The 24695-nt window shown below is 40.9% G+C and overlaps 1 protein-coding gene across 1 annotated transcript; it reads left to right on the top strand.

Moving 5' to 3' along the window:
* The first annotated feature begins 6841 nt into the window (after window positions 1–6841).
* On the top strand, window positions 6842–8155 carry LOC311109436 (uncharacterized protein). Its single transcript, XM_084152330.1, has 3 exons — window positions 6842–6916; window positions 7029–7086; window positions 7454–8155. Exons 1-3 carry the CDS (start codon window positions 6846–6848, stop codon window positions 7700–7702), a joined length of 378 nt encoding a protein of 125 aa, XP_084008456.1. The 5' UTR covers window positions 6842–6845; the 3' UTR covers window positions 7703–8155.
* Window positions 8156–24695: the final 16540 nt, after the last annotated feature.

Genomic DNA, 24695 nt, shown 5'->3' with positions numbered 1-24695 from the left:
ACAATCCAGGTGTGCAAAGCTCTTAGAGACATACCCAGAAAGACTCACAGCTGTAATCGCTGCAAAAAGTGCATTGACTCAGGGGTGTGAATGCTTAAGCAAATTAAATATTTCTGCATTTCATTTTCAATAAAACTCCAAACTTTTCTAAAAACATATTTTCACTTTGTTATTATGGGTTATTGTGTGTAAATGGATGAGAAAACAAATACATAATCAATGTTTTATTCAGGCATTAACACAACAAAATGTGGAATAAGTCAAGGGGTATGAATACTTTCTGAAGGCCCTGAGTATACCAAACATTAGGAACACCTTCCTAATATTGAGTTGCACCCCCTTTTGCCTTCAGAACAGCCTCAATTCATCGGGGCATGGACTCAACAAGGTGTCGAAAGCGTTCCACAGGGTTGCTGGCCCATGTTGACTCCAATGCTTCCCACAGTTGTGTCAAGTTGGCTGGATGTCTTTTAGATGGAGGATCATTGTTGATACACACAGGAAACTGTTAAGTGCGAAAACACCCAACAGTGTTGCAGTTCTTGATACAAACCGGTGCGCCTTGCACCTACTACCACACGTCGTTCAAAGGCACTTACATTTTTTTGTCTTGCCCGATCACCCTATAAATGGCACACATACACAATCCATGTCTCAGTTGTCTCAAGGCTTAAAAATCCTTCTTGAACTTGTCTCCTCCCCTTCATCTACACTGATTGAAGTGGATTAAACAAGTGACATCAATAAGGCATCATAGATTTAACCTGGATTCACCTTGTCAGTCTATGTCATGAAAAGCGCAGTAAGATACTGCTAAACGTTGGTTCTGATCTATCACCTAATACCTACTCATATATCCATTGACAGTGAGTGGTTGCCTGAACTGCATGCAGACAAGACGTTTCATTGTAATTTCATACATTTTACCCACATATAGGAGAAGCAGTTTCCACCAAACTGAAATGAGCTTGTTAGTCCCTTTTCTGTCAGTCCCACCATATCCCCATCCCCACCATATTGCAGCATCAGCATAGTGTAGTGTCCAATAGTCCATACTTTCTCTCTTCTCTCTCTGAATCATCTGGTCCCTCCACCTCTCAATTCCTGACCCTGTCCTCCAGAGCCTTCAGCTCTCCCTCCACCTGTTGGGGAGGTTGGCTCTCAACTGCAGGGTAAAGTACGCCCTTGGCTCCTGGGTCTCCTTCTCCCAAAAGTTTGATGAGGTTTTTGTCTAGAAAGGATACAGCTTTTGTCAAAATTGACTTTTACTAGCAGGTTTAGGAGAACTTATGCAGCAGGTTTGGATAATTAACGTGGCAGGTTTAGGAAAATGAGATTAAGGTAAGAGAAATGGTTATGGTTAGCTAAAATGCTAAACAAATTCAACTTTTGACATCAATTTGACAAAAGCTGTATCCCATCTAGACATTACTGAAAGGGCGACCATGTCCACCTTGCCGCTCATGCCCTGCAGGTCGCTGGCTCTCTCCTGTGGAACCCGGGACACTCTTTTCAAGCCACTTCAATAAGAAGTGATTTTGGTAGCAGGTCAGGAGCAGGGCTGGATTACTGAATGGCCCCAGACAGCATATGATAGCAAAATGTGTAGAATAGCAGGAAATTAGCTTTAAAGCTGCAACATTTTCTGTCAGCTTCATGACAAAATGTGTAGAATAGCATTATAAAACTGTAAATACTTATCCCTGCACCATGGCAAAATGGGTTGAAATGCTCTCTGCACCATGGCAAAATGCTCTCTGCACCATGGCAAAATGGGTTGAAATGCAGTAAGTAAAGGGGGGGGGCCCAAATGCCGTAGTCCGGCCCTGTTTAGGAGAGCATTTTCACTAACCATAACCCTTAACTGTAATCCTCCTAACTTGAAAACGACTGAAAACTACGAAAATGTCCATTCCGTATCGAAGTGGCGTGAAAAGAGTGTTTCTATGTGGCATCCAGCCCACCAGGCTCTGCTTGGCAAATAGACTCCAAAGAGAAAGTGAAGCAAGAACAGCAGGAAGTTATTGAAGGAGAAGTTGAGTGGTGTGAGAATCAGTCAGATACAATTACAGTTACTTTGTTTCATACCAAGTCTGTTTTTCAGTTTGAAAAATGATGTGAGAACAATGTGTTTTGTATCGAACTCAAAGTTAACTTTCTTTTTCTGTCTTGTGTAAAATTAATAGTGGATTTTGGTTTATGATTTAGCTCAATAAAAAAAAAAATTCCACATACATTCCCATTGAAGTCTGGGAGACAGGGGAGATGGTTATATTACCTAAAGTTTCCTTTATTATATTTATTGATGTATCAGGGGAGGACTTAGCAATTTGGGGGCCTGTTTCAACATGCTGTTGAGGTGTTCTTCTACCCCCAAAAAGGGACATTTACCCCCCCCCCCCCTCTACATAAACTGCTATTATTATGATTATCCCACCATGAAAAACATCTTATGTATAACTGTTTCATTTCTGGCAGAAATTAAATGTATAGGCCATATAAAGCTGTTCAATCAGTGGCTAACACACACAGTGTGGGCAGCTAGGGCCCAAAACATGCATTCTGTTTGCAATAAAGCACTAAAGTAAAACTGTAAAGACATGGCCTGATGGCCATATGGCCTGAATACAAAGTCTTATGTTTTGGGCAAATCCAACACATCACTGAGTATCACTCTCATATTTTCAAGCATGGTGATGGCTGCACCATTTTATAGCTACGCTTGACATCAAGTATTTTAGGAAATATGCTAAGCACAGGAAAAATGCTGGAGGAAAACCTGGTTCAGTCTGCTTTTCAAAAGACACTGGTAGACAAATTCACCTTTCAGCAGGACAATAACCTAAAACACAAGGCCAAATATACAGTGAAGTTGCTTACCAAGATGACATTGAATGTTCCTGAGTGGCCTAGTTACAGTTTTGACTTATATCGGCTTGAAAATCTATGGCAAGACTTGGAAATGGCTCTCTAACAATGATAAACAATCAACTTGAAGAATATTTCAGTCATTTAGCAGACGCTCTTATCCAGTTAGTGCTTACATTTTTATTTTATTTTCATACTGGCCCTCCGTGGGAATCGAACCCACAACCCTGGCGTTGCAAGCACCATGCTCTACCAACTGAGCTACACGGGGCTCATTATTGAAAATAATGTGCAACTATTGTACAATCCAGGTGTGCAAAGCTCTTAGAGACTTACCCAGAAAGACTCACAGCTGTAATCGCTGCCAAAGGTGATTCAGTCATGTATTGATTCAGGGGTGTGAATACTTATATAAATCAGATATTTTTGTATTTCATTTTCAATGAATGTGCAAACATTTCTAAAAACATATTTTCACTTTGTTATTATTGGGTATCAATACTTTCTGAAGGCACTGTATACTTCATTGCAAGATGTCAGTAAGATGCTGTTCTGATCTATCACCTAATACCTACTCATATATCCATTGACAGTGTTCGGTAGCCTGAAGTGCATACAGACAAGTCTTTTCATCGTATTATTTTACATTTTACCCACATATAGGCAAAGCAGTTTCCACAAAACTGAAATGAGCTTGTTAGTCCCTTTTCTGTCAGTCCCACCATATCCCCATCCCCACCATATTGCAGCATCAGCATAGTGTAGTGTCCAGTAGTCCATACTTTCTCTCTTCTCTCTCTGAATCATCTGGTCCCTCCACCTCTCAATTCCTGACCCTGTCCTCCAGAGCCTTCAGCTCTCCCTCCATCTGTTGGGGGAGGTCGGCTCTCAACTGCTGGGTAAAGGACACCCTCAGCTCCTGGGTCTCCTTCTCCCAGAAGGCCTTGGGCAGGTCCAAGAGGGTTTTGTTCAGAAGGGATACAGCTTTTGTCAAAATTGCCTTTTACTTAGCGATTTGGGGTCCCGTTTCAAAAAGCTGTTGTCTTGTCCTAACCCCAAAAAGGGATTTACCCCTCCCCCCTCCCCCCACTTTGTGTTAAGAATCAGTCAGTGGGCAGCTGAGGCCCATTTCATTTGAAACTGGTGAAACATGGCCAAGGCCACCTCTGCAATGTCTCAAGTGACTGAAACAAATTGTGCAAAAGTAGAAGGTTCATTAGAAAATGTCAATGTTCATAGCACTTACAGTGGGGAGAACAAGTATTTGATACACTGCCGATTTTGCAGGTTTTCCCACTTACAAAGCATGTAGAGGTCTGTAATTTTTATCATAGGTACACTTCAACTGTGAGAGACGGAATCTAAAACAAAAATCCAGAAAATCACACTGTATGATTTTTAAGTAATTCATTTGCATTTTATTGCATGACATAAGTATTTGATCACCTACCAACCAGTAAGAATTCCGGCTCTCACAGACCTGTTAGTTTTTCTTTAAGAAGCCCTCCTGTTCTCCACTCATTACCTGTATTAACTGCACCTGTTTGAACTCGTTACCTGTATAAAATACACCTGTCCACACACTCAATCAAACGGACTCCAACCTCTCCACAATGGCCAAGACCAGAGAGCTGTGTAAGGACATCAGGGATAAAATTGTAGACCTGCACAAGGCTGGGATGGGCTACAGGACAATAGGCAAGCAGCTTGGTGAGAAGGCAACAACTGTTGGCGCAATTATTAGAAAATGGAAGAAGTTCAAGATGACGGTCAATCACCCTCGGTCTGGGGCTCCATGCAAGATCTCACCTCGTGGGGCATCAATGAACATGAGGAAGGTGAGGGATCAGCCCAGAACTACTCGGCAGGACCTGGTCAATGACCTGAAGAGAGCTGGGACCACAGTCTCAAAGAAAACCATTAGTAACACACTACGCCGTCATGGATTAAAATCCTGCAGCGCACGCAAGGTCCCCTGCTCAAGCCAGCGCATGTCCAGGCCCGTCTGAAGTTTGCCAATGACCATCTGGATGATCCAGAGGAGGAATGGGAGAAGGTCATGTGGTCTGATGAGACAAAAATAGAGCTTTTTGGTCTAAACTCCACTCGCCGTGATTGGAGGAAGAAGAAGGATGAGTACAACCCCAAGAACACCATCCCAACCGTGAAGCATGGAGGTGGAAACATCATTCTTTGGGGATGCTTTTCTGCAAAGGGGACAGGACGACTGCACCGTATTGAGGGGAGGATGGATGGGGCCATGTATCACGAGATCTTGGTCAACAACCTCCTTCCCTCAGTAAGAGCATTGAAGATGGGTCATGGCTGGGTCTTCCAGCATGACAACGACCCGAAACACACAGCCAGGGCAACTAAGGAGTGGCTCCGTAAGAAGCATCTCAAGGTCCTGGAGTGGCCTAGCCAGTCTCCAGACCTGAACCCAATAGAAAATCTTTGGAGGGAGCTGAAAGTCCATATTGCCTATTGCCAACACAGGTAGCATCTGGACTGAGTTACACCCTCAATGTGACTGTTGGTGATGGAGGACTGTACTACTGTGAAGCAAGAAATAGTAACGGCCTTGGGAAGTCAGAGGAAGAGAAGCTGGCTATTAAAGGTAAAACAGGCACGTCGGGCACAATCTTAGATTATATATACACTGTATATACAAGAGTATGTGGACACCCCTTCAAATTAGTAGATTTGGTTATTTCAGCCACACCCGTTGCTGACAGGTGTATAAAATCGAGCACACAGCCATGCAATCTCCATACTCAAAAACTGGTAGTAGAATGGCCTTACTCAAGAGCTCAGTGACTTTCAACGAGGCACTGTCATAGGATTCCACCTTTCCAACAAGTCAGTTCGTCAAATTTCTTCCCTGCCAGAGCTAACCCGGTCCACTGTAAGTGCTGTTATTGTGAAGTGGAATCTTCTAGGAGCAACAACATCTCAGCCGCGAAGCGGTAAGCCACACAAGCTCAGAAAACGGGACAGCTGAGTGCTGAAGCGCATAGTTCGTAAATATCATCTGACCTCAGTTGCAACATTCACTACCGAGTTCCAAACTGCCTCTGGAAGCAATGTCAGCACTATAACTATTTGTGGGGAGCTTCATGAAATGGGTTTCCATGGCCGAGCAGCCGCACACAAGCCTAAGATCAACAAGCGCAATGCCAAGAATCGTCTGGAGTGGTGTAAGGCTCACCGCCATTGGACTCTGGAGAATAGGAAACCAGTTCTCTAGAGTGATGAATCCTGCTTCACCATCTGGCAGTCCGACAGACAAATCTGGGTTTGACGGATGCCAGGAGAACGCTACCTTCCCCAATGCATAGGTCTAGCTGTTATGTTTGGTGGAGGAGGAATAATGGTCTGGAGCTGGTTTTCATGGTTCGGGCTAGATCCCTTAGTTTCAGTGAAGGAACATCTTAATGCTACAGTGGAGGCTGTTATAACAGCAAAGGGGGGACCATGTCACGATCGTTACCGGATGAAGCGGACCAAGGCGCAGCGTGATAAACGTACATACTTTATTCAGTACTTAACACGAACAAAACAACAAACGAAACGTGAAGTCCTAGGTTAAATAACACAAACCTTTCGGAACAAGATCCCACAATTGACTAGTGCCAAACAGGCTGCCTAAGTATGGTCCCCAATCAGAGACAACTAGCTACAGCTGTCTCTGATTGGGAACCACCCTGGCCAACATAGAAACTAAACGATCTAGAACAAAAACCAATGAAAACTAAACATAGAAAATCCACACCCTGGCTCAACAATTAAGAGTCCCCAGAGCCAGGGCGTGACAGACCAACTCCATATTAATATTAATGCCCATGATTTTGGAATGAGATGTTCGACGAGCAGGTGTCCACATACTTTTGTTCATGTTGTGTACTTTAGTGATCTTTTTGTGAGAAATTACCATAATATGTGCTGTATTTTCAGGACAAGAAGAGCCTGTTAACCCAATGGTGTTTGGGGTTGCAGCAGGAACTCTGGGGGTCTTTCTGCTTATCAGCCTGATCAGTCTTTTTGGATGGTAAAAACTATTCCTGGCATCAATGCAAAACTATTTATTTATGTTGTGTTTGTGGTTTTGCATATGAAAACCCTCTCAGTGCATTCAGAATACCTTTCTAAATGTCTTCCAGGAGGAGAAACTCTAGGCTCCCCGATGGACTTGAAAGGACGGACAATCCACAGGGACAGGTGGGAATAAGGCTCAACTTTCAAAACACATCTACAAAGTGTATCTAAGGAAGTACTGAATTAATGCTGAAACTATCCAAAGCCATGAGGTTAACATCATTTTAGAGGAAGTTCAGGGGGAGATGACCACACTGATAGCAATGCTACGTCTTGTGAGAACATTGAATGATAACAGAATAGCTGTTGGATTTTGACAATGTTTTCTGTAGATTGGAGCTCATTTGTTGTCAAAATGTAATTATTTTCTTTTGTCAATTGTCATTGACATCCCCTCAGTATGTGTTGTGTAACCTGCTGACTTTAGAGTTTTACAAATGACTGAGCTTAGAACTTTACACCTGTTCCTCTCTCTGTGTTCTCTCCACAGAACTCCCCGGTTGGGACGGTGTGTGTTAACCAGACCACAGCCGGAGAGAAACCAGAGGAACCTGCAGAAGACCAGCCTGAAGAGATCCACTATGGTGACATAGACTTCTCCAAACTACGGCCCAAAGAGACCCCAGCTGCAGCCCAGGACAGGAACAGGGTCCAGGGGCAGGAGAGTGAGTACGCTGAAGTCAATGTGACCAGGAGAGGGCCCCAGGAACCACACCTTAACTACATAGATGGGCTTTAAGAGATGAAAGAGGTGCATTTTAAGTATTTTGCCAATGGGTAGTAAATGTTTTTACGTACAGTATCGTCGTTGTGTATTTGTTTTCTGTTGGTACTTTTGATTCATTTATAATTGTGTGCTCTTTGATTGTCTGCATATTTGTAGAATTTGCTGGGATGAAAAGTGTTTAACTGCTACTATAGTGGTGATACGATGATGTAGGCTACTCTTTATTTTAGACCATTCATTTTGAGTGTTGAGTTCACAGAGCATCCGTTTAATGGGTTCCAGTATAGAGGAACTGCTGAGTTCAACTATCTTACTGAAGGCAGTTTAAGACCATATAAAGTCAATGATGACTGAGGAGAGAAGACACAGTTAGTTGGAGAGACAGTGGTCTGATACAAGACAGGAAGTTGGTGAAGTAAGTCTACATGACGGCAGAATGGTGTTAACATCTACTAGTCACTGTTTCTCTGCATCTTTTGTGCAGTTACCAGAATAATAATATTATCTATTTTAACTTTATATCTATTTAGATGTTATTGTGTCAGTTTTATGTTGAGTTTTAAACAAGACAAACAATTTAGGCAGATTTTAACATTGTTAATTCTTACAAATAAAACTTAACGTTCAACTTCAATTAAATCTTTTGGATTTTATTGGTCCAACCTTTTACATATCTAATTTAAATTGATTAAATTGAGATTTTGTGTCACTGGCCTACACACAATACTCCATAATGTGGAATTATGTTTTAAAACATTTTTACAAGTCAATAAGTATTCAACCCCTTTCCTCAACCCCTTTCTTATGGCAAGCCTAAATTCTTTCCGGAGTAAAGATTTGCTTAACAAGTCACATAATAAGTTGCATGCACTCACTCTCTGTGCAATAATAGTGTTTAACATGATTTTTGAATGACTACCTCATCTCTGTACCCCACACATACAATTATCTTAAAGGTCCCTCAGTAGAGCAGCGAATTTCAAACAGATTCAACCACAAAGACCAGGGAGCTTTTCCAATGCCTCGCAAAAAAGGGCACCAATGGTAGATTGGTAAAAATAAAACAAATCTGACAATTAATATCCCTTTGAGCATGGTGAAGTTATTAATTACACTTTTGCACATGCAAAACGCAAGAGGAAATCCTGGTTCAGTCTGCTTTTCAAAAGACACTGGGAGACAAATTCACTTTTCAGCAGGACAATAACCTAAAACACAAGGCCAAATATACACCAGAGTTGCTTACTAAGACAACATTGAATGTTCCTAAGTGGCATTGTTACAGTTTCGATCGGCATGAAAATCTATTGCAAGACTTGAAAATGGCTGTCTAGCAATGATTAACAACCAAATTGAAAGAGCTTGAAGAATTGTTTTAAGAATGATGTGCAAATGTTGTACAATCCAGGTGTGCAAAGCTCTTAGAGACTTACCCAGAAAGACTCACAGCTGTAATCGCTGCAAAAAGTGCATTGACTCAGGGGTGTGAATGCTTATGCAAATGAAATATTTCTGTATTTCTTTTTCAATAAAACTCCAAACTTTTCTAAAAACATATTTTCACTTTGTTATTATGGGTTATTGTGTGTAAATGGGTGAGAAAACAAATACATAATCAATGTTTTATTCAGGCATTAACACAACAAAATGTGGAATAAGTCAAGGGGTATGAATACTTTCTGAAGGCACTGAGTATACCAAACATTAGGAACACCTTCCTAATATTGAGTTGCACCCCCTTTTGCCTTCAGAACAGCCTCAATTCATTGGGGCATGGCCTCAACAAGGTGTCGAAAGCGTTCCACAGGGTTGCTGGCCCATGTTGACTCCAATGCTTCCCACAGTTGTGTCAAGTTGGCTGGATGTCCTTTAGATGGAGGATCATTGTTGATACACACAGGAAACTGTTAAGTGCGAAAAAACCCGACAGTGTTGCAGTTCTTGATACAAACCGGTGCGCCTTGCACCTACTACCACACCTTGTTCAAAGGCACTTACATTTTTTTGTCTTGCCCAATCACCCTATAAATGGCACACATACACAATCCATGTCTCAGTTGTCTCAAGGCTTAAAAATCCTTCTTGAACTTGTCTCCTCCCCTTCATCTACACTGATTGAAGTGGATTAAACAAGTGACATCAATAAGGCATCATAGATTTCACCTGGATTCACCTGGTCAGTCTATGTCATGAAAAGCGCAGTAAGATACTGCTAAATGTTGGATCTGATCTATCACCTAATACCTACTCATATATCCATTGACAGTGTTCGGTAGCCTGAACTGCATGCAGACACGTCTTTTCATCGTATTATTTTACATTTTACCCACATATAGGAAAAGCAGTTTCCACAAAACTGAAATGAGCTTGTTAGTCCCTTTTCTGTCAGTCGCACCATATCCCCATCCCCACCATATTGCAGCATCAGCATAGTGTAGTGTCCAATAGTCCATACTTTCTCTCTTCTCTCTCTGAATCATCTGGTCCCTCCACCTTTCAATTCCTGACCCTGTCCTCCAGAGCCTTCAGCTCTCCCTCCACCTGTTGGGGGAGGTCGGCTCTCAACTGCTGGGTAAAGTACACCCTCGGCTCCTGGGTCTCCTTCTCCCAGAAGGCCTTGGGTAGGTCGAAGAGGTTTTTTTTTTCTAGAAGGGATACAGCTTTTGACAAAATTGACTTTTCCTAGCAGGTTGGTTTAAAGCAATTTATGCAGCAGGTTCGGATAATTAACGTAGCAGGTTAGGAAAATTAGATTGATGTAAAGAAAAGGGTTAGGGTTAGCTGAAATGATAAAAAAATTCAACTTTTGACATTAATTTGACAAAAGCTGTATCCCATCTACACATCATCGTCGAAGAGGGTGCCCATGTACACCTTGCCGCCCAGGCCCTGCAGGTCGCTGGCTCCTTCCTGTGGCACCTCGGCCATGCTCTTTTCATGAAATTTCAATAAGAAGTCATTTTGGGAGTAGGGCCCGATTACCGAACGGCCCCAGATAGCATATGATAGCAAAATGTGTTGAATATCAGGACATTTGCTTAAAAACAGCAACATTTCTGATCAGCTTCATGACAAAATGTGTGGAATAGCATTATAAAACTCTACATTTTTCTCTCTGCACCATGGCAAAATGGGTTTAAATGTAGTAAGTAAACTCCTGGGGGGAAATAGACCTCAAAGAGGAAGTGAAGCAAGAAAAACAGGAAGTTAGTGCAATAGAAGTTGAGTGGTGTGTTAGAATCAGTCAGATACAATTATAGTTACTCTGTTACATACCAAGTCTGTTTTTCATGTAAAAAAATTATGTGAGAACCATATGTTTTTTATCGAACTCAAATGTAACTTTTTTTTTTGTCTTAAAGAAATTAATAGTGGATTTTGGTTCATGATTTAACTATATGTTTTAATCCCACATACATTCCCATTGAAGCCTGGGAGACAGGGGAGAGGGAGATGGTTATATTACCTCAAGTTTCCTTTATTATATTTATTGATGTTTCAGGGGAGGACTTAGCAATTTGGGGGCCTGTTTCAACATGCTGTTGAGGTGTTCTTCTACCCCCATTAAGTCACATTTAATTAAATGTATAGGCCATATAAAGCTGTTGAATCAGTGGATAAAACATAATTTGTCTTTAGAACCATTTCATTTGAAACTGGTGGAACATGATTAAGGCCACCTCTGCAATGTCTCAAGTGACAGAAACAGAAGGTTCATTAGCAGAGCAGAAGGTTCATTAGAAAATGGAAATGTTCTGAGCACTTATTTATGCATACAGTGTTTTCACAGCTGACAAGGACACCCAGTACATAGACTATTCAAGCATCCTGTTATACAAATACTGTAGTATTCTTTTGAAATAATTTCTCACACACTTATTAGGAAGTACGTCACTGATGAGATGTGAGATGTGTCACATAAATTTCAGCACTTTAGTTTGTCAGACCACACTATGGGTGTGTGATAGTCTCTCCTGTGGACCGTTTACATCATTGGAAGGCAAGTGTCGACTTCTTCACTATCTTATCTTTACATTTTAATGTTCCGATTAAATTTAGGAAATGAATTACAAGTAATGAGATTCAATATGTTCAAAGTACTGTTATCCGTTCATGTTTTAGCTTCACAACTGAAAGACATACACAACATGACCAAAAGTACAGTGGGGAGAACAAGTATTTGATACACTGCCGATTTTGCAGGTTTTCCTACTTACAAAGCATATAGAGGTCTGTAATTTTTATCATAGGTACACTTCAACTGTGAGAGACGGAATCTAAAACAAAAATCCAGAAAATCACATTGTATGATTTTTAAGTAATTAATTTGCATTGTATTGCATGACATACGTATTTGATCACCTACCAACCATTAAGAATTCCGGCTCTCACAGACCTGTTAGTTTTTCTTTAAGAAGCACTCCTGTTCTCCACTCATTACCTGTATTAACTCTACCTGTTTGAACTCGTTACCTGTATAAAAGACACCTGTCCACACACTCAATCAAACAGACTCCAACCTCTCCACAATGGCCAAGACCAGAGAGCTGTGTAAGGACATCAGGGATAACATTGTAGACCTGCACAAGGCTGGGATGGGCTACAGGACAATAGGCAAGCAGCTTGGTGAGAAGGCAACAACTGTTGGCGCAGTTATTCGAAAATGGAAGAAGTTCAAGGTGACGGTCAATCACCCTCAGTCTGGGGCTCCATGCAAGATCTCACCTCGTGGGGCATCAATGATCATGAGGAAGGTGAGGGATCAGCCCAGAACTACACGGCAGGGGCCTAGCCCGAACCATGAAAAACAGCCCCAGACCTTTATTACTCCTCCACCAAACTTTACAGTTGGCACTAGGCATTTGGTCAGGTAGCGTTCTCCTGGCATCCGTCAAACCCAGATTCGTCCGTCAGACTGCCAGATGGTGAAGCGTGATTCATCACTCCAGAGAACGCGTTTCCACTGCTCCAGAGTCCAACGGCGACGAGCTTCAGACCACTCCAGACGATTCTTGGCATTGCGCATGGTGATCTTAGGCTTGTGGGCGGCTGCTCGGCCATGAAAACTCATTTCATGAAGTTCCCGACGAACAGTTCTTGTGCTGACGTTGCTTCCAGAGGCAGTTTGGAACTCGTTAGTGAGTGTTGCAACCGAGGACAGACAATTTTTACCAGCTACCCACTTCAGCACTCGGCGGTCCTGTTCTGTGAGCTTGTGTGGCCTACCACTTCGCGGCTCAGCCGTTGTTGCTCCTAGACGTTTCCACTTCTCAATAACAGCACTTACAGTTGACCGGGGCAGCTCTAGCAGGGCAGAAATTGGACCTATGACGGTGCCACGTTGAAAGACACAGCTCTTCAGCATTGCCATTCTACTGCCAATTGTTGTCTATGGAGATTGCATGGTTGTGTGCTCAATTTATAGCCAAATCCACTCATTTGTTGGGGTGTCCACATACTTTTGTACACATAGTGTATTTGATATGGGGATTGTTCAATGCAATGTGTTGTGTGAGTTACGATATTCTACCAGTAAGTGTGTGTTTGTCCTGTTTCAGGTGATCAGTAGTGTGTGAGTTCTCACATGGCTTGTCCTGAGAACATGTTTTTTCTCATTGGCCTCTTTATGTCAGGTGAGTCTTCCACACAGCAACAACTAGTTATGAATCAGACAGAGGAATAAGCACAAGTCATGATATTTCATGGTATGAGCTATATTCCCATCTGTCTCAATGTGTAGAAAAGTGTACAGTTGACTCCTGATAATGTAGAGGGTTCTTTGCACAGTGCTGATATTCTCTTATTCTTAAACAAACTTTAAACTTTAGAAAATGACACAGACACTGAGTATATGTAAAATATCTTTAGTTATGCAATTGTAGGCAGACGTTAATATTGAGTCAACAGCGAAATGTAGCTCTTCATAAGTTCTGCAAAGTGTCCAAAACAATCTCTGCTTTTCGTACATGCACGCCCCTCCCTGGCAGATCAGGAGCCACCTTGTTTTCTTCTTGTGGCTATGTGTAAGCAACGAGAAATTGAAACAATACAGGTCTCTGTTCCTCAAGTTTATCTCTATCCCATGTCCTTGACTACACGCCCAGACCAGCTGCAGGGAGCTGGAGGGAACCATCCTTACGAAAAGCACAGCATTGGTAGTTAAGAAATGTCTCTGCTTTTGTTAAGCATATTAATTGTTAACTATTAATATTAAACAAATCAGGTAAATACGTGATCTTTCTCTCACAGCATAATAGATAATATATTCCCCATTAATAAGTATAGTTTAATAGTCTGGATTCAATGCTGGATGAATGCTCCAGTTTAGGGCATGGAGTCACGACATCAGGAATCACCTGTACATTGAAATGAGTTCATATGTTTTGCTGCAGAGGCAGAATATTGGGAGAGAGTGACTGTACTGAAAAGATCACATAACCTCCCTGATGTTGTCCTTTATGTTGCAGGTGTTTTGGCCTGTTTTGGCCAACGGGATTTGATCGCCACAATGCCAGATAGACTGGATGTACTGACTGGCTCCTGTGTGCAAATCCCATGTGCATTTGATATTCCTGACCAAAAGGACTATAAATTTAACAGCACAATACTTACCTTTGGAGTGTGGATTAAAGAATCACCACTGTTTGGTTACAATCTGGCCAATGTGATATTTAACAGTAGTAAGACGGTTAACAGATATCAAGGGAACATAACTGGAAACATGTCCCAGAAGAACTGCACCACAGTCTTCTTCAATGTAACCACCAGTTACTCTGATAAATACTTCTTCAGGATTGACAGTCAACCATACCGTGCAACAGACTATGTAAAGTCTGTTAATATAGATGTCAGGGGTAAGAGACTATTTAACTGTTTACCAACTATTTTGTCCAGTTTAGATTCCTTGCATCGAAGATAAGAGTAGAACAAGTGGACAGTTGAGCTATTAGTAATATAGATGTCAGGGGTAAGAAGACAGAGACTATTTAACTTTTATAAACTTTTCTAAAATGATATGAGTAGAATAAGACCAAGTAGGCAGTGTGTCTGTCAGAGTAAAATATATTTATTTTTAATGTATTACAGATTTGCCTCCCAGTCCCATCATTACTGTCTCAGGCGAGGTGAAGGAAGGGACCCCTGTCAGTTTGAACTGCTCTGCTGTCGCTCCTTGTCCCGAACACCCCCCTGAGCTGATATGGACCCTCCCAACACAGTTCACACCTGAGAACCAACTGCAGGAGAATCCAGACCAAACCAAATCAGTTCTCTCCACAGTGACCTTCACTCCATCATACCTTCATCATGAGAAGAACATCACTTGTACTGCAGTCTACCCAGTAGGGACAAGCAACAAGACAGCTGAACATACCATGATGCTTAACGTTTCATGTAAGATTTAGTCAAAGTTTCCTGTAGAATAGATAATTCTATCATGTATTCACTGATGATTGTCATAGAGTGGTTTTGATTAGATTATTCAATATATCGCATCCAGATACATTCTAAATGAACCCCTCTCCCTCAGTCTCTCCTAAGGACACCTCAGCCTCCATCAGTCCAGCTGGTCCAGTATTAGTGGGCAGCTGTGTTAATCTGACCTGCAGCAGTACAGCCAACCCTCCTGTGACAAACTTCACCTGGTTCCAGATCAGTGGGGGTAAACCAACACAGGTAGCATCTGGACAGAGTTACACCCTCAATGTGACTGTTGGTGATGGAGGACTGTACTACTGTGAAGCAAGAAATAGTCACGGCCTTGGGAAGTCAAAGGAAGTGAAGCTGGCTATTAAAGGTAGAAGCAGTGGCACATTCAATATGACACAACATTAAGAACAATATAGAGATAGATAGATATAATGTAGAAGAGATATACTTGTTTTTGTGGAACAGACCAGATAAAGCATGCCTGCTATATGTATCTAGGCATGATACAGTTGTAGGATCTTAAATTGATTACTATTTTGTTGCTGAGAAGTTTCTTGCACCGTGGGAAATGCAGATAAGCTTTGTGATTTACATGAATTCACAGAACACCTGCACCAAAACATGGTTGTATTAATAGTATTGCACTTTTCATGTAGCCTTATTTTGGCCAGCTAATAGCCTAACCACCAATGGAACAACATTATGGACTAAACGTTCAAATCCTTTTGCTGCAGGATTATTTTGCTGCAACAATACTGGTCAAATTAAGATCTTACATCTGTACATCTACAGTACACGTGTAATTTGTAATATTAGACAATGTGCAAAATGTTTCCTCTTTTTGGAACAGATGACCATACAATATGTGCTTTATTTACAGGGCAAGAGGAGCCTGTTAACCCAAAGGTTTATGAGATTATAGGAAAAACCTTGGCGTTGCTTTTCCTTTTCAGCCTGATCGTGTTCTTTGCATGGTAATAAGCTATTCCAAGCCTCAATGCAAACATATTTATCATGCTGTTTGTGCTTTTGTATATGAAAACCTAAATGATTTATTCTTGTCTTCCAGGAGGAGGAGAACATCTAGACTCTCCAATGGGTTTGAAATGGCAGACCGTTCATAGGGACAGGTGGGAATGTTAGAGTCATCTTTTAAAACCCATCTAGGGATGTGCATTTAAGGAAGAATTGAATGAAAAATGTGTTGTATAACCAACTGTAACTATGAAGTCATTCTTCTTCTGAAGTGTCTGTCCTGACACCTGTTCCTTTCTCTGTGTTCTCTCCTCAGAACTCCCCGGTTGGTACGGTGTTCTCTAACCAGGCCACGGTCGGGAGAGGGGACCAGGAACCACCACTTAACTACCTAGATGGGCTTTATGCACAAGTGAATAAAAGAGGTGCATTTTAAGTATTTTGCCAATAGGTATTAAATGTTTATGTAGATTAATGTCATTATGTATCAGTTTTCTATTGGTACTTTAGTTACTTTTATATTTGTGTGCTCTTTGATTATCTGCATATTTGTATAATTTATTTTGAGCCAATTTATTTTGAGTGTTGAGTTCACAGAGCATCCGTTTAATGGGTTCCAGTATAGAGGAACTGCTGAGTTCAACTATGTTACTGAAGGCAGTTTAAGACCATATAAAGTCAATGATGACTGAGAAGAGAAGACACAGTTAGTTGGAGAGACAGTGGTCTGATACAAGACAGGAAGTTGGTGAAGTAAGTCTACATGACGGCAGAATGGTGTTAACATCTACTAGTCACTGTTTCTCTGCATCTTTTGTGCAGTTACCAGAATAATAATATTATCTATTTTAACTTTATATCTATTTAGAAGTTATTGTGTCAGTTTTTATGTTGAGTGTTAAACCAGATGAACATTTGGGACTGAATTTAACTCCTTCCTAACTCAGTTGCCGAAGAGGAAAGAAACCGCTCAGGGATTTCACACCCAGGAGGTTGGTGGCACCTTCATTGGGGAGAACGGGCTTGTGGTAATGGCTGGAGTGGAATAGGTGGAATGGTATCAAATCCATGAAACACATGGTTTCCATGTGTTTCATGCTATTCCATTTTGTCCGTTCCAGCCATTATTATGAGCCGTCCTCCCCTCAGCAGCCTCCACTGATTTCACCATAAGGCCATTGGTGACATTAAAACAGTTACAAAGTTTAATGGCTGAGGATGGATCAACAACAAATCCCACAGATATTTCCATTGAAGCCTGGGAGACAGGGGAGAGGGAGATGGTTATATTACCTAAAGTTTCCTTTATTATATTTATTGATGTATCAGGGGCGGATTTAGCAATTTGGGGGCCTGTTTCAAAATGCTGTTGACTTACCTAACCCTAAAAAGGGACATTTACCCCCCCACCCCAAATAAACTGCTTTTATTATGATTATCCCACAATTAAAAACCTATTTTGTATAACAGTTTCATTCCTGGCGTAATGAAATATATAGCCCATATAAAGCTGTTGAATCAGTGGCTAACACTCACTTTGTGTTGAGAATCAGTCAGTGTGCAGCTAGGGCCCATTTCATTTGAAACTAGTGAAACATGGCTAAGGCAACCTCTGCAATGTTTCAAGTGACTGAAACAAATTGTGCAAGAGCAGAAGGTTCATTAGAAAATGGAAATGTTCTTAGCACTTAAATGTAAAAACAATGCTTTCACAATTGATAAGGAAGCCCAGCACATAGACTATTCAAGCATCCTGTTATATAAATACTGTAGTATTCTTTTGAAATAATTTCTCATACACTTATTATGAAGTACGTCACTGATGAGATGTGAGATGTGCCACATGAATTTCATCACTTTAGTCAGACCACACTATGGGTGTGTGATAGTCTCTCCTGTAGACAGTTTACGTTACTGTCTAGGGTAAGTATCGACTTCTTCACTATATTTTCTGTTAATTTGAATGTTCAAAATAAATTAAAGGAAATTATTTACAAGAAATTAGATTTAATATGTTCAAAGTACTGCAATTCGTTCATGTATTAGCTTCACAACTGAAAGACATACTGTATTTGATATGGGGATGGTTCAATGCAATGTGTTGTGTGAGTTAAGCTACTCCAGCAGTAAGTGTGTGTTTGTCCTGTTTCAGGTGATCAGTAGTGTGTGAGTTCTCACATGGCTTGTCCTGAGAACATGTTTTTTCTCATTGGCCTCTTTATGTCAGGTGAGTCTTCCACACAGCAACAACTAGTTATGAATCAGACAGAGGAATAAGCACAAGTCATGATATTTCATGGTATGAGCTATATTCCCATCTGTCTCAATGTGTAGAAAAGTGTACAGTTGACTCCTGATAAATACAGTTTAATATTCTGGATTCAAACATTCTTTGCTCCAGATATGTCCATAATCCAGTTTAGGGCATGGAGTCAGGACATCAGGAATCACCTGTACATTGAAATGAGTTCATATGTTTTGATGCAGAGGCAGAATATTGGGAGAGAGTGACTGTACTGAAAAGATCACATAACCTCCCTGATGTTGTCCTTTATGTTGCAGGTGTTTTGGCCTGTTTTGGCCAACGATATTTGATCGCCACAATGCCAGATAGACTGGATGTACTGACTGGCTCCTGTGTGCAAATCCCATGTGCATTTTATATTCCTGAACAAAATGACTATACATTTAACAGCACAATACTTACCTTTGGAGTGTGGATTAAAGAATCACCAAAGTTTGTTCAGAGTCCGGACAATGTTGTATTTAACAGTAGTAAGAAGGTCAACAGATATCAAGGGAAGATAACTGGAAACATGTCCCAGAAGAACTGCACCACAGTCTTCTTCAATGTAAACTGCAGTTACTCTGATGAATACTTCTTCAGGATTGAAAGTCAACCATTCCGTGCAACAGACCCAGACAAGTCTGTTATTATAGATGTCAGGGGTAAGAGACAATTTAACTGTTTACCAACTATTTTTTCCAGTTTAGATTCCTTGCATCAAAGATAAGAGTTGAACTAATGGACAGTTGAGCTATTATTATTTTTAATGTATTACAGATTTGCCTCCCAGCCCCATCATTACTGTCTCAGGTGAGGTGAAGGAAGGGACCCCTGTCAGTTTGAACTGCTCTGCTGTCGCTCCCTGTCCCAAACACCCCCCTGAGTTGATATGGACTCTCCCAACACAGTTCACACCTGAGAACCAACTGCAGGAGAATCCAGACCAAACCAAATCAGTTCTCTCCACGGTGACCTTCACTCCGTCATACCTTCATCATGAGAAGAACATCACTTGTACTGCAGTCTACCCAGTAGGGACAAGCAACAAGACAGCTGAAAATAACATGATGCTTAACGTTTCATGTAAGATTTAGTCACAATTTCCTGTAGAATAGATAATTCTATCATGTTTTCACTGATGATTGTCATAGAGTGGTTTTGATTAGACTATTCAATATACCACATCCAGATACATTCTAAATGAACCCCTCTCCCTCAGTCTCTCCTAAGGACACCTCAGCCTCCATCAGTCCAGCTGATCCAGTATTAGTGGGCAGCTGTGTTAATCTGACCTGCAGCAGTACAGCCAACCCTCCTGTGACAAACTTCACCTGGTTCCAGATCAGTGGGGGTAAACCAATACAGGTAGCATCTGGACAGAGTTACACCCTCAATGTGACTGTTGGTGATGGAGGACTGTACTACTGTGAAGCAAGAAATAGTCACGGCCTTGGGAAGTCAAAGGAAGTGAAGCTGGCTATTAAAGGTAGAAGCAGTGGCACATTCAATATGACACAACATTAAGAACAATATAGAGATAGATAGATATAATGTAGAAGAGATATACTTGTTTTTGTGGAACAGACCAGATAATGCATGCCTGCTATATGTATCTAGGCATGATACAGTTGTAGGATCTTAAATTGATTACTAATTTGTTGCTGAGAAGTTTCTTGCACCGCGGGAAATGCAGATAAGCTTTGTGATTTACATAAATTCACAGAACACCTGCACCAAAACATGGTTGTATTAATAGTATTGCACTTTTCATGTAGCCTTATTTTGGCCAGCTAATAGCCTAACCACCAATGGAACAACATTATGGACTAAACGTTCAAATCCTTTTGCTGCAGGATTATTTTGCTGCAACAATACTGGTCAAATTAAGATCTTACATCTGTACATCTACAGTACACGTGTAATTTGTAATATTAGACAATGTGCAAAATGTTTCCTCTTTTTGGAACAGATGACCATACAATATGTGCTTTATTTACAGGGCGAGATGAGCCTGTTAACCCAAAGGTTTATGAGATTATAGGAAAAACCTTGGCGTTGCTTTTCCTTTTCAGCCTGATCGTGTTCTTTGCATGGTAAGAAGCTATTCCCAGCCTCATTGCAAACATATTTATCATGCTGTTTGTGCTTTTGTATATGAAAACCTAAATGATTTATTCTTGTCTTCCAGGAGGAGGAGAACATCTAGACTCTCCAATGGGTTTGAAACAACAGACAGTTCATAGGGACAGGTGGGAATGTTAGAGTCATCTTTTAAAACCCATCTAGAATGTGCATTTAAGGAAGAATTGAATGAATACTGTGTTGTATAACCAACTGTAACTATGAAGTCATTCTTCTTCTGAAGTGTCTGTCCTGACACCTGTTCCTTTCTCTGTGTTCTCTCCTCAGCACTCCCCGGTTGGGACGGTGTGCTCTAACCAGGCCACGGTCGGGAGAGGGGACCAGGAACCACCACTTAACTGCCTAGATTGGCTTTATGTACAAGTGAATAAAAGAGGTGCATTTTAAGTATTTTGCCAATGGGTATTAAGTGTTTATGTAGATTAATGTCATTATGTATCAGTTTTCAATTGGTACTTTAGTTACTTTTATATTTGTGTGGTCTTTGATTATCTGCACTTTGTATAATTTATTTTAGACCATTTATTTTGAGTGTTGAGTTCACAGAGCATTGTTTAATGGGTTCCAGTATAGAGGAACTGCTGAGTTCAACTATCTTACTGAAGGCAGTTTAAGACCATATAAAGTCAATGATGACTGAGGAGAGAAGACACAGTTAGTTGGAGAGACAGTGGTCTGATACAAGACAGGAAGTTGGTGAAGTATGTCTACATGACGGCAGAATGGTGTTAACATCTACTAGTCACTGTTTCTCTGCATCTTTTGTGCAGTTACCAGAATAATAATATTATCTATTTTAACTTTATATCTATTTAGAAGTTATTGTGTCAGTTTTTATGTTGAGTGTTAAACCAGATAAACAATTGGGACTGAATTCAAGGTTGTTTATTAATTGCACTGTAATCAAAACCTTTACATTCAATTTCCATGAAATCTTTTGGTCTTATTGGTCCAACATTTTACATATCTCATTAAAATGGAATACATTGAGATGTTGTGTCACTGGCCTACACACAACCCCATAATGTTTTTAGACATTAAAAAAATACAAAATGAAAAGCGAAACTTTCTCGAGTCAATATGTATTCAACCCCTTTCTTAAGGCAAGCCTAAATAAGTTCAGGAGTAAGATTTGCATAACAAGTCACATAAGTTGCATTGATTCACTCTGTGTGCAATACTAGTATTTAACATGATTTTAGAATGACTACCTCATCTCTGTACCCCACGCATACAATTATCTGTAATGACCCTCAGTCGAGCAGCGAATTCAAACACATTCAACCACGAAGACCAGGGAGCTTTTCCAATGCCTCACAAAGAAGGGCACCTATTGGAAGATGGGTGTATCCTTTTGAGCATGGTGAAGTTATTAATTACACTTTGGATGGTTTATCAATACACCCAGTCACTAAAAAGATACAGGCTTCATTCCTAACTCAGTTTCGCTCGTGGTAATGTGTTTCATGCCATTCCATTTGGACCGTTCCAGCCATTATTATGAGCCGTCCTCCCCTCAGCAGCCTCCACTGATTTCACCATAAGGCCATTGGTGACTTTAAAACAGTTACAAAGTTTAATGGCTGAGGATGGATCAACAACGTTGTTGTTACTCCACAATACTACCCTAAATGACAGAGTGAAAAGAAGGAAACATTTACAGAATCAACATATTCCAAAACATTCATTCTGTTTGCAATAAGGCACTGAAGTAAAACTGCAAAACGTTTTGCTAAGAAATTAACTATATGTTCTGAATACAAAGTGTTATGTTTGGGGCAAATCCAACACAACACATAACTGAATACCACTATTCATATTTTCAAGCATGGTGATGGCTGCACCATGTTATGGGTATGCTTGTCATCAAGTTTTTTAGGATAAAATAAATGGAATAGAGCTAAGCAGAGGCAAAACGCTAGAGGAAAACCTGGTTCAGTCTGCTTTTCAAAAGACACTGGGAGACGAATTCACTTTTCAGCAGGACAATAACCTAAAACACAGGGCCAAATATACACCAGAGTTAATTACTAAGACAACATTGTACAATCCAGGTGTGCAAAGCTCTTAGAGACTTACCCAGAAAGACTCACAGCTGTAATCGCTGCAAAAAGTGATTCTAACATGCATTGACTCAGGGGTGTGAATACTTATGTAAATTAGATATTTCTGTATTTCATTTTCAATAAATCTCCAAACATTTCTAAAAACATATTTTCACTTTGTTATTATGGGGTATTGTGTGTAAATGGGTGAGAAAACCAATCAATGTTTTATTCAGGCATTAACACAACAAAATGTGGAATAAGTCAAGGGGTATGAATACTTTCTGAAGGCCCTGAGTATACCAAAAATTAGGAACACCTTCCTAATATTGAGTTGCACCCCCTTTTGCCTTCAGAACAGCCTCAATTCATCGGGGCATGGACTCAACAAGGTGTCGAAAGCGTTCCACAGAGATGCTGGCCCATGTTGACTCCAATGCTTCCCACAGTCGTGTCAAGTTGTCTGGATGTCCTTTAGATGGATGATCATTGTTGATACACACAGGAAACTGTTTAGTGTGAAAAAACCCAGCAGTGTTGCAGTTCTTGACACAAACCGGTGCACCTTGCACCTACTACCACACGTCGTTCAAAGGCACTTAAACATGTTTGTCTTGCCCAATCACCCTATAAATGGCACACATACACAATCCATGTCTCAATTGTCTCAAGGATTAAAAATCCTTCTTGAACTTGTCTCTTCCCCTTCATCTACACTGATTGAAGTGGATTTAACAAGTGACATCAATAAGGCATCATAGATTTAACCTGGATTCACCTGGTCAGTCTATGTCATGAAAAGCGCAGTAAGATACTGCTAAACGTTGGTTCTGATCTATCACCTAATACCTACTCATATATCCATTGACAGTGAGTGGTAGCCTGAACTGCATACAGACAGGTCGTTTCATTGTAATTTCATACATTTTACCCACATATAGGAAAAGCAGTTTCCACAAAACTGAAATGAGCTTGTTAGTCCCTTTTCTGTCAGTCCCACCATATCCCCATCCCCACCATATTGCAGCATCAGCATAGTGTAGTGTCCAATAGTCCATACTTTCTCTCTTCTCTCTCTGAATCATCTGGTCCCTCCACCTCTCAATTCCTGACCCTGTCCTCCAGAGCCTTCAGCTCTCCCTCCACCTGTTGGGGGAGGTTGGCTCTCAACTGCAGGGTAAAGTACGCCCTCGGCTCCTGGGTCTCCTTCTCCCAAAAGTTTGATGAGGTTTTTGTCTAGAAGGGATACAGCTTTTGTCAAAATGGACTTTTACTAGCAGGTTTAGGAGAACTTATGCAGCAGGTTCGGATAATTAACGTGGCAGGTTTAGGAAAATGAGATTAAGGTAAGAGAAAGGGTTATGGTTAGCTAAAATGCTAAACAAATTCAACTTTTGACATCAATTTGACAAAAGCTGTATCCTCTCTAGACATTACTGAAAGGGCGACCATGTCCACCTTGCCGCTCATGCCCTGCAGGTCGCTGGCTCTCTCCTGTGGAACCCGGGACACTCTTTTCAAGCCACTTCAATAAGAAGTGCTTTTGGTAGCAGGTCAGGAGCAGGGCTGGATTACTGAATGGCCCCAGACAGCATATGATAGCAAAATGTGTAGAATAGCAGGAAATTAGCTTTAAAGCTGCAACATTTTCTGTCAGCTTCATGACAAAATGTGTAGAATAGCATTATAAAACTGTAAATACTTATCCCTGCACCATGGCAAAATGGGTTGAAATGCTCTCTGCACCATGGCAAAATGCTCTCTGCACCATGTCAAAATGGGTTGAAATGCAGTAAGTAAAAGGGGAGGGGGGCCCAAATGCCGTAGTCCGGCCCTGTTTAGGAGAGCATTTTCACTAACCATAACCCTTAACTGTAATCCTCCTAACTTGAAAACGACTGAAAACTACGAAAAAGTCCATTCCGTATCGAAGTGGCGTGAAAATAATGTTTCTATGTGGTATCCAGCCCACCAGGCTCTGCTTGGCAAATAGACTCCAAAGAGGAAGTGAAGCAAGAAAAACAGGAAGTTATTGAAGGAGAAGTTGAGTGGTGTGTTAGAATCAGTCAGATGCAATTACAGTTACTTTGTTTCATACCAAGTCTGTTTTTCAGTTGAAAAATGATGT

The sequence above is a fragment of the Coregonus lavaretus genome (assembly GCF_964263955.1).
Source record: "Coregonus lavaretus genome assembly, chromosome: 34".
NCBI lineage: Eukaryota > Metazoa > Chordata > Actinopteri > Salmoniformes > Salmonidae > Coregonus > Coregonus lavaretus.
The sequence above is the reverse complement of the archived record's forward strand: the minus strand, read 5'-3'. Positions and strand labels throughout refer to the sequence as shown.

Excerpts from the sequence above, each read along its gene's own strand:
- LOC311109436 (XM_084152330.1), top strand. The coding sequence starts at position 6,846 with ATGGTGTTTGGGGTTGCAGCAGGAACTCTGGGGGTCTTTCTGCTTATC. Across the intron at positions 6,917-7,028 it reads CTGATCAGTCTTTTTGGATG|GAGGAGAAACTCTAGGCTCC; the intron begins GTAAAAACTATT and ends AATGTCTTCCAG. Across the intron at positions 7,087-7,453 it reads CGGACAATCCACAGGGACAG|AACTCCCCGGTTGGGACGGT; the intron begins GTGGGAATAAGG and ends TTCTCTCCACAG.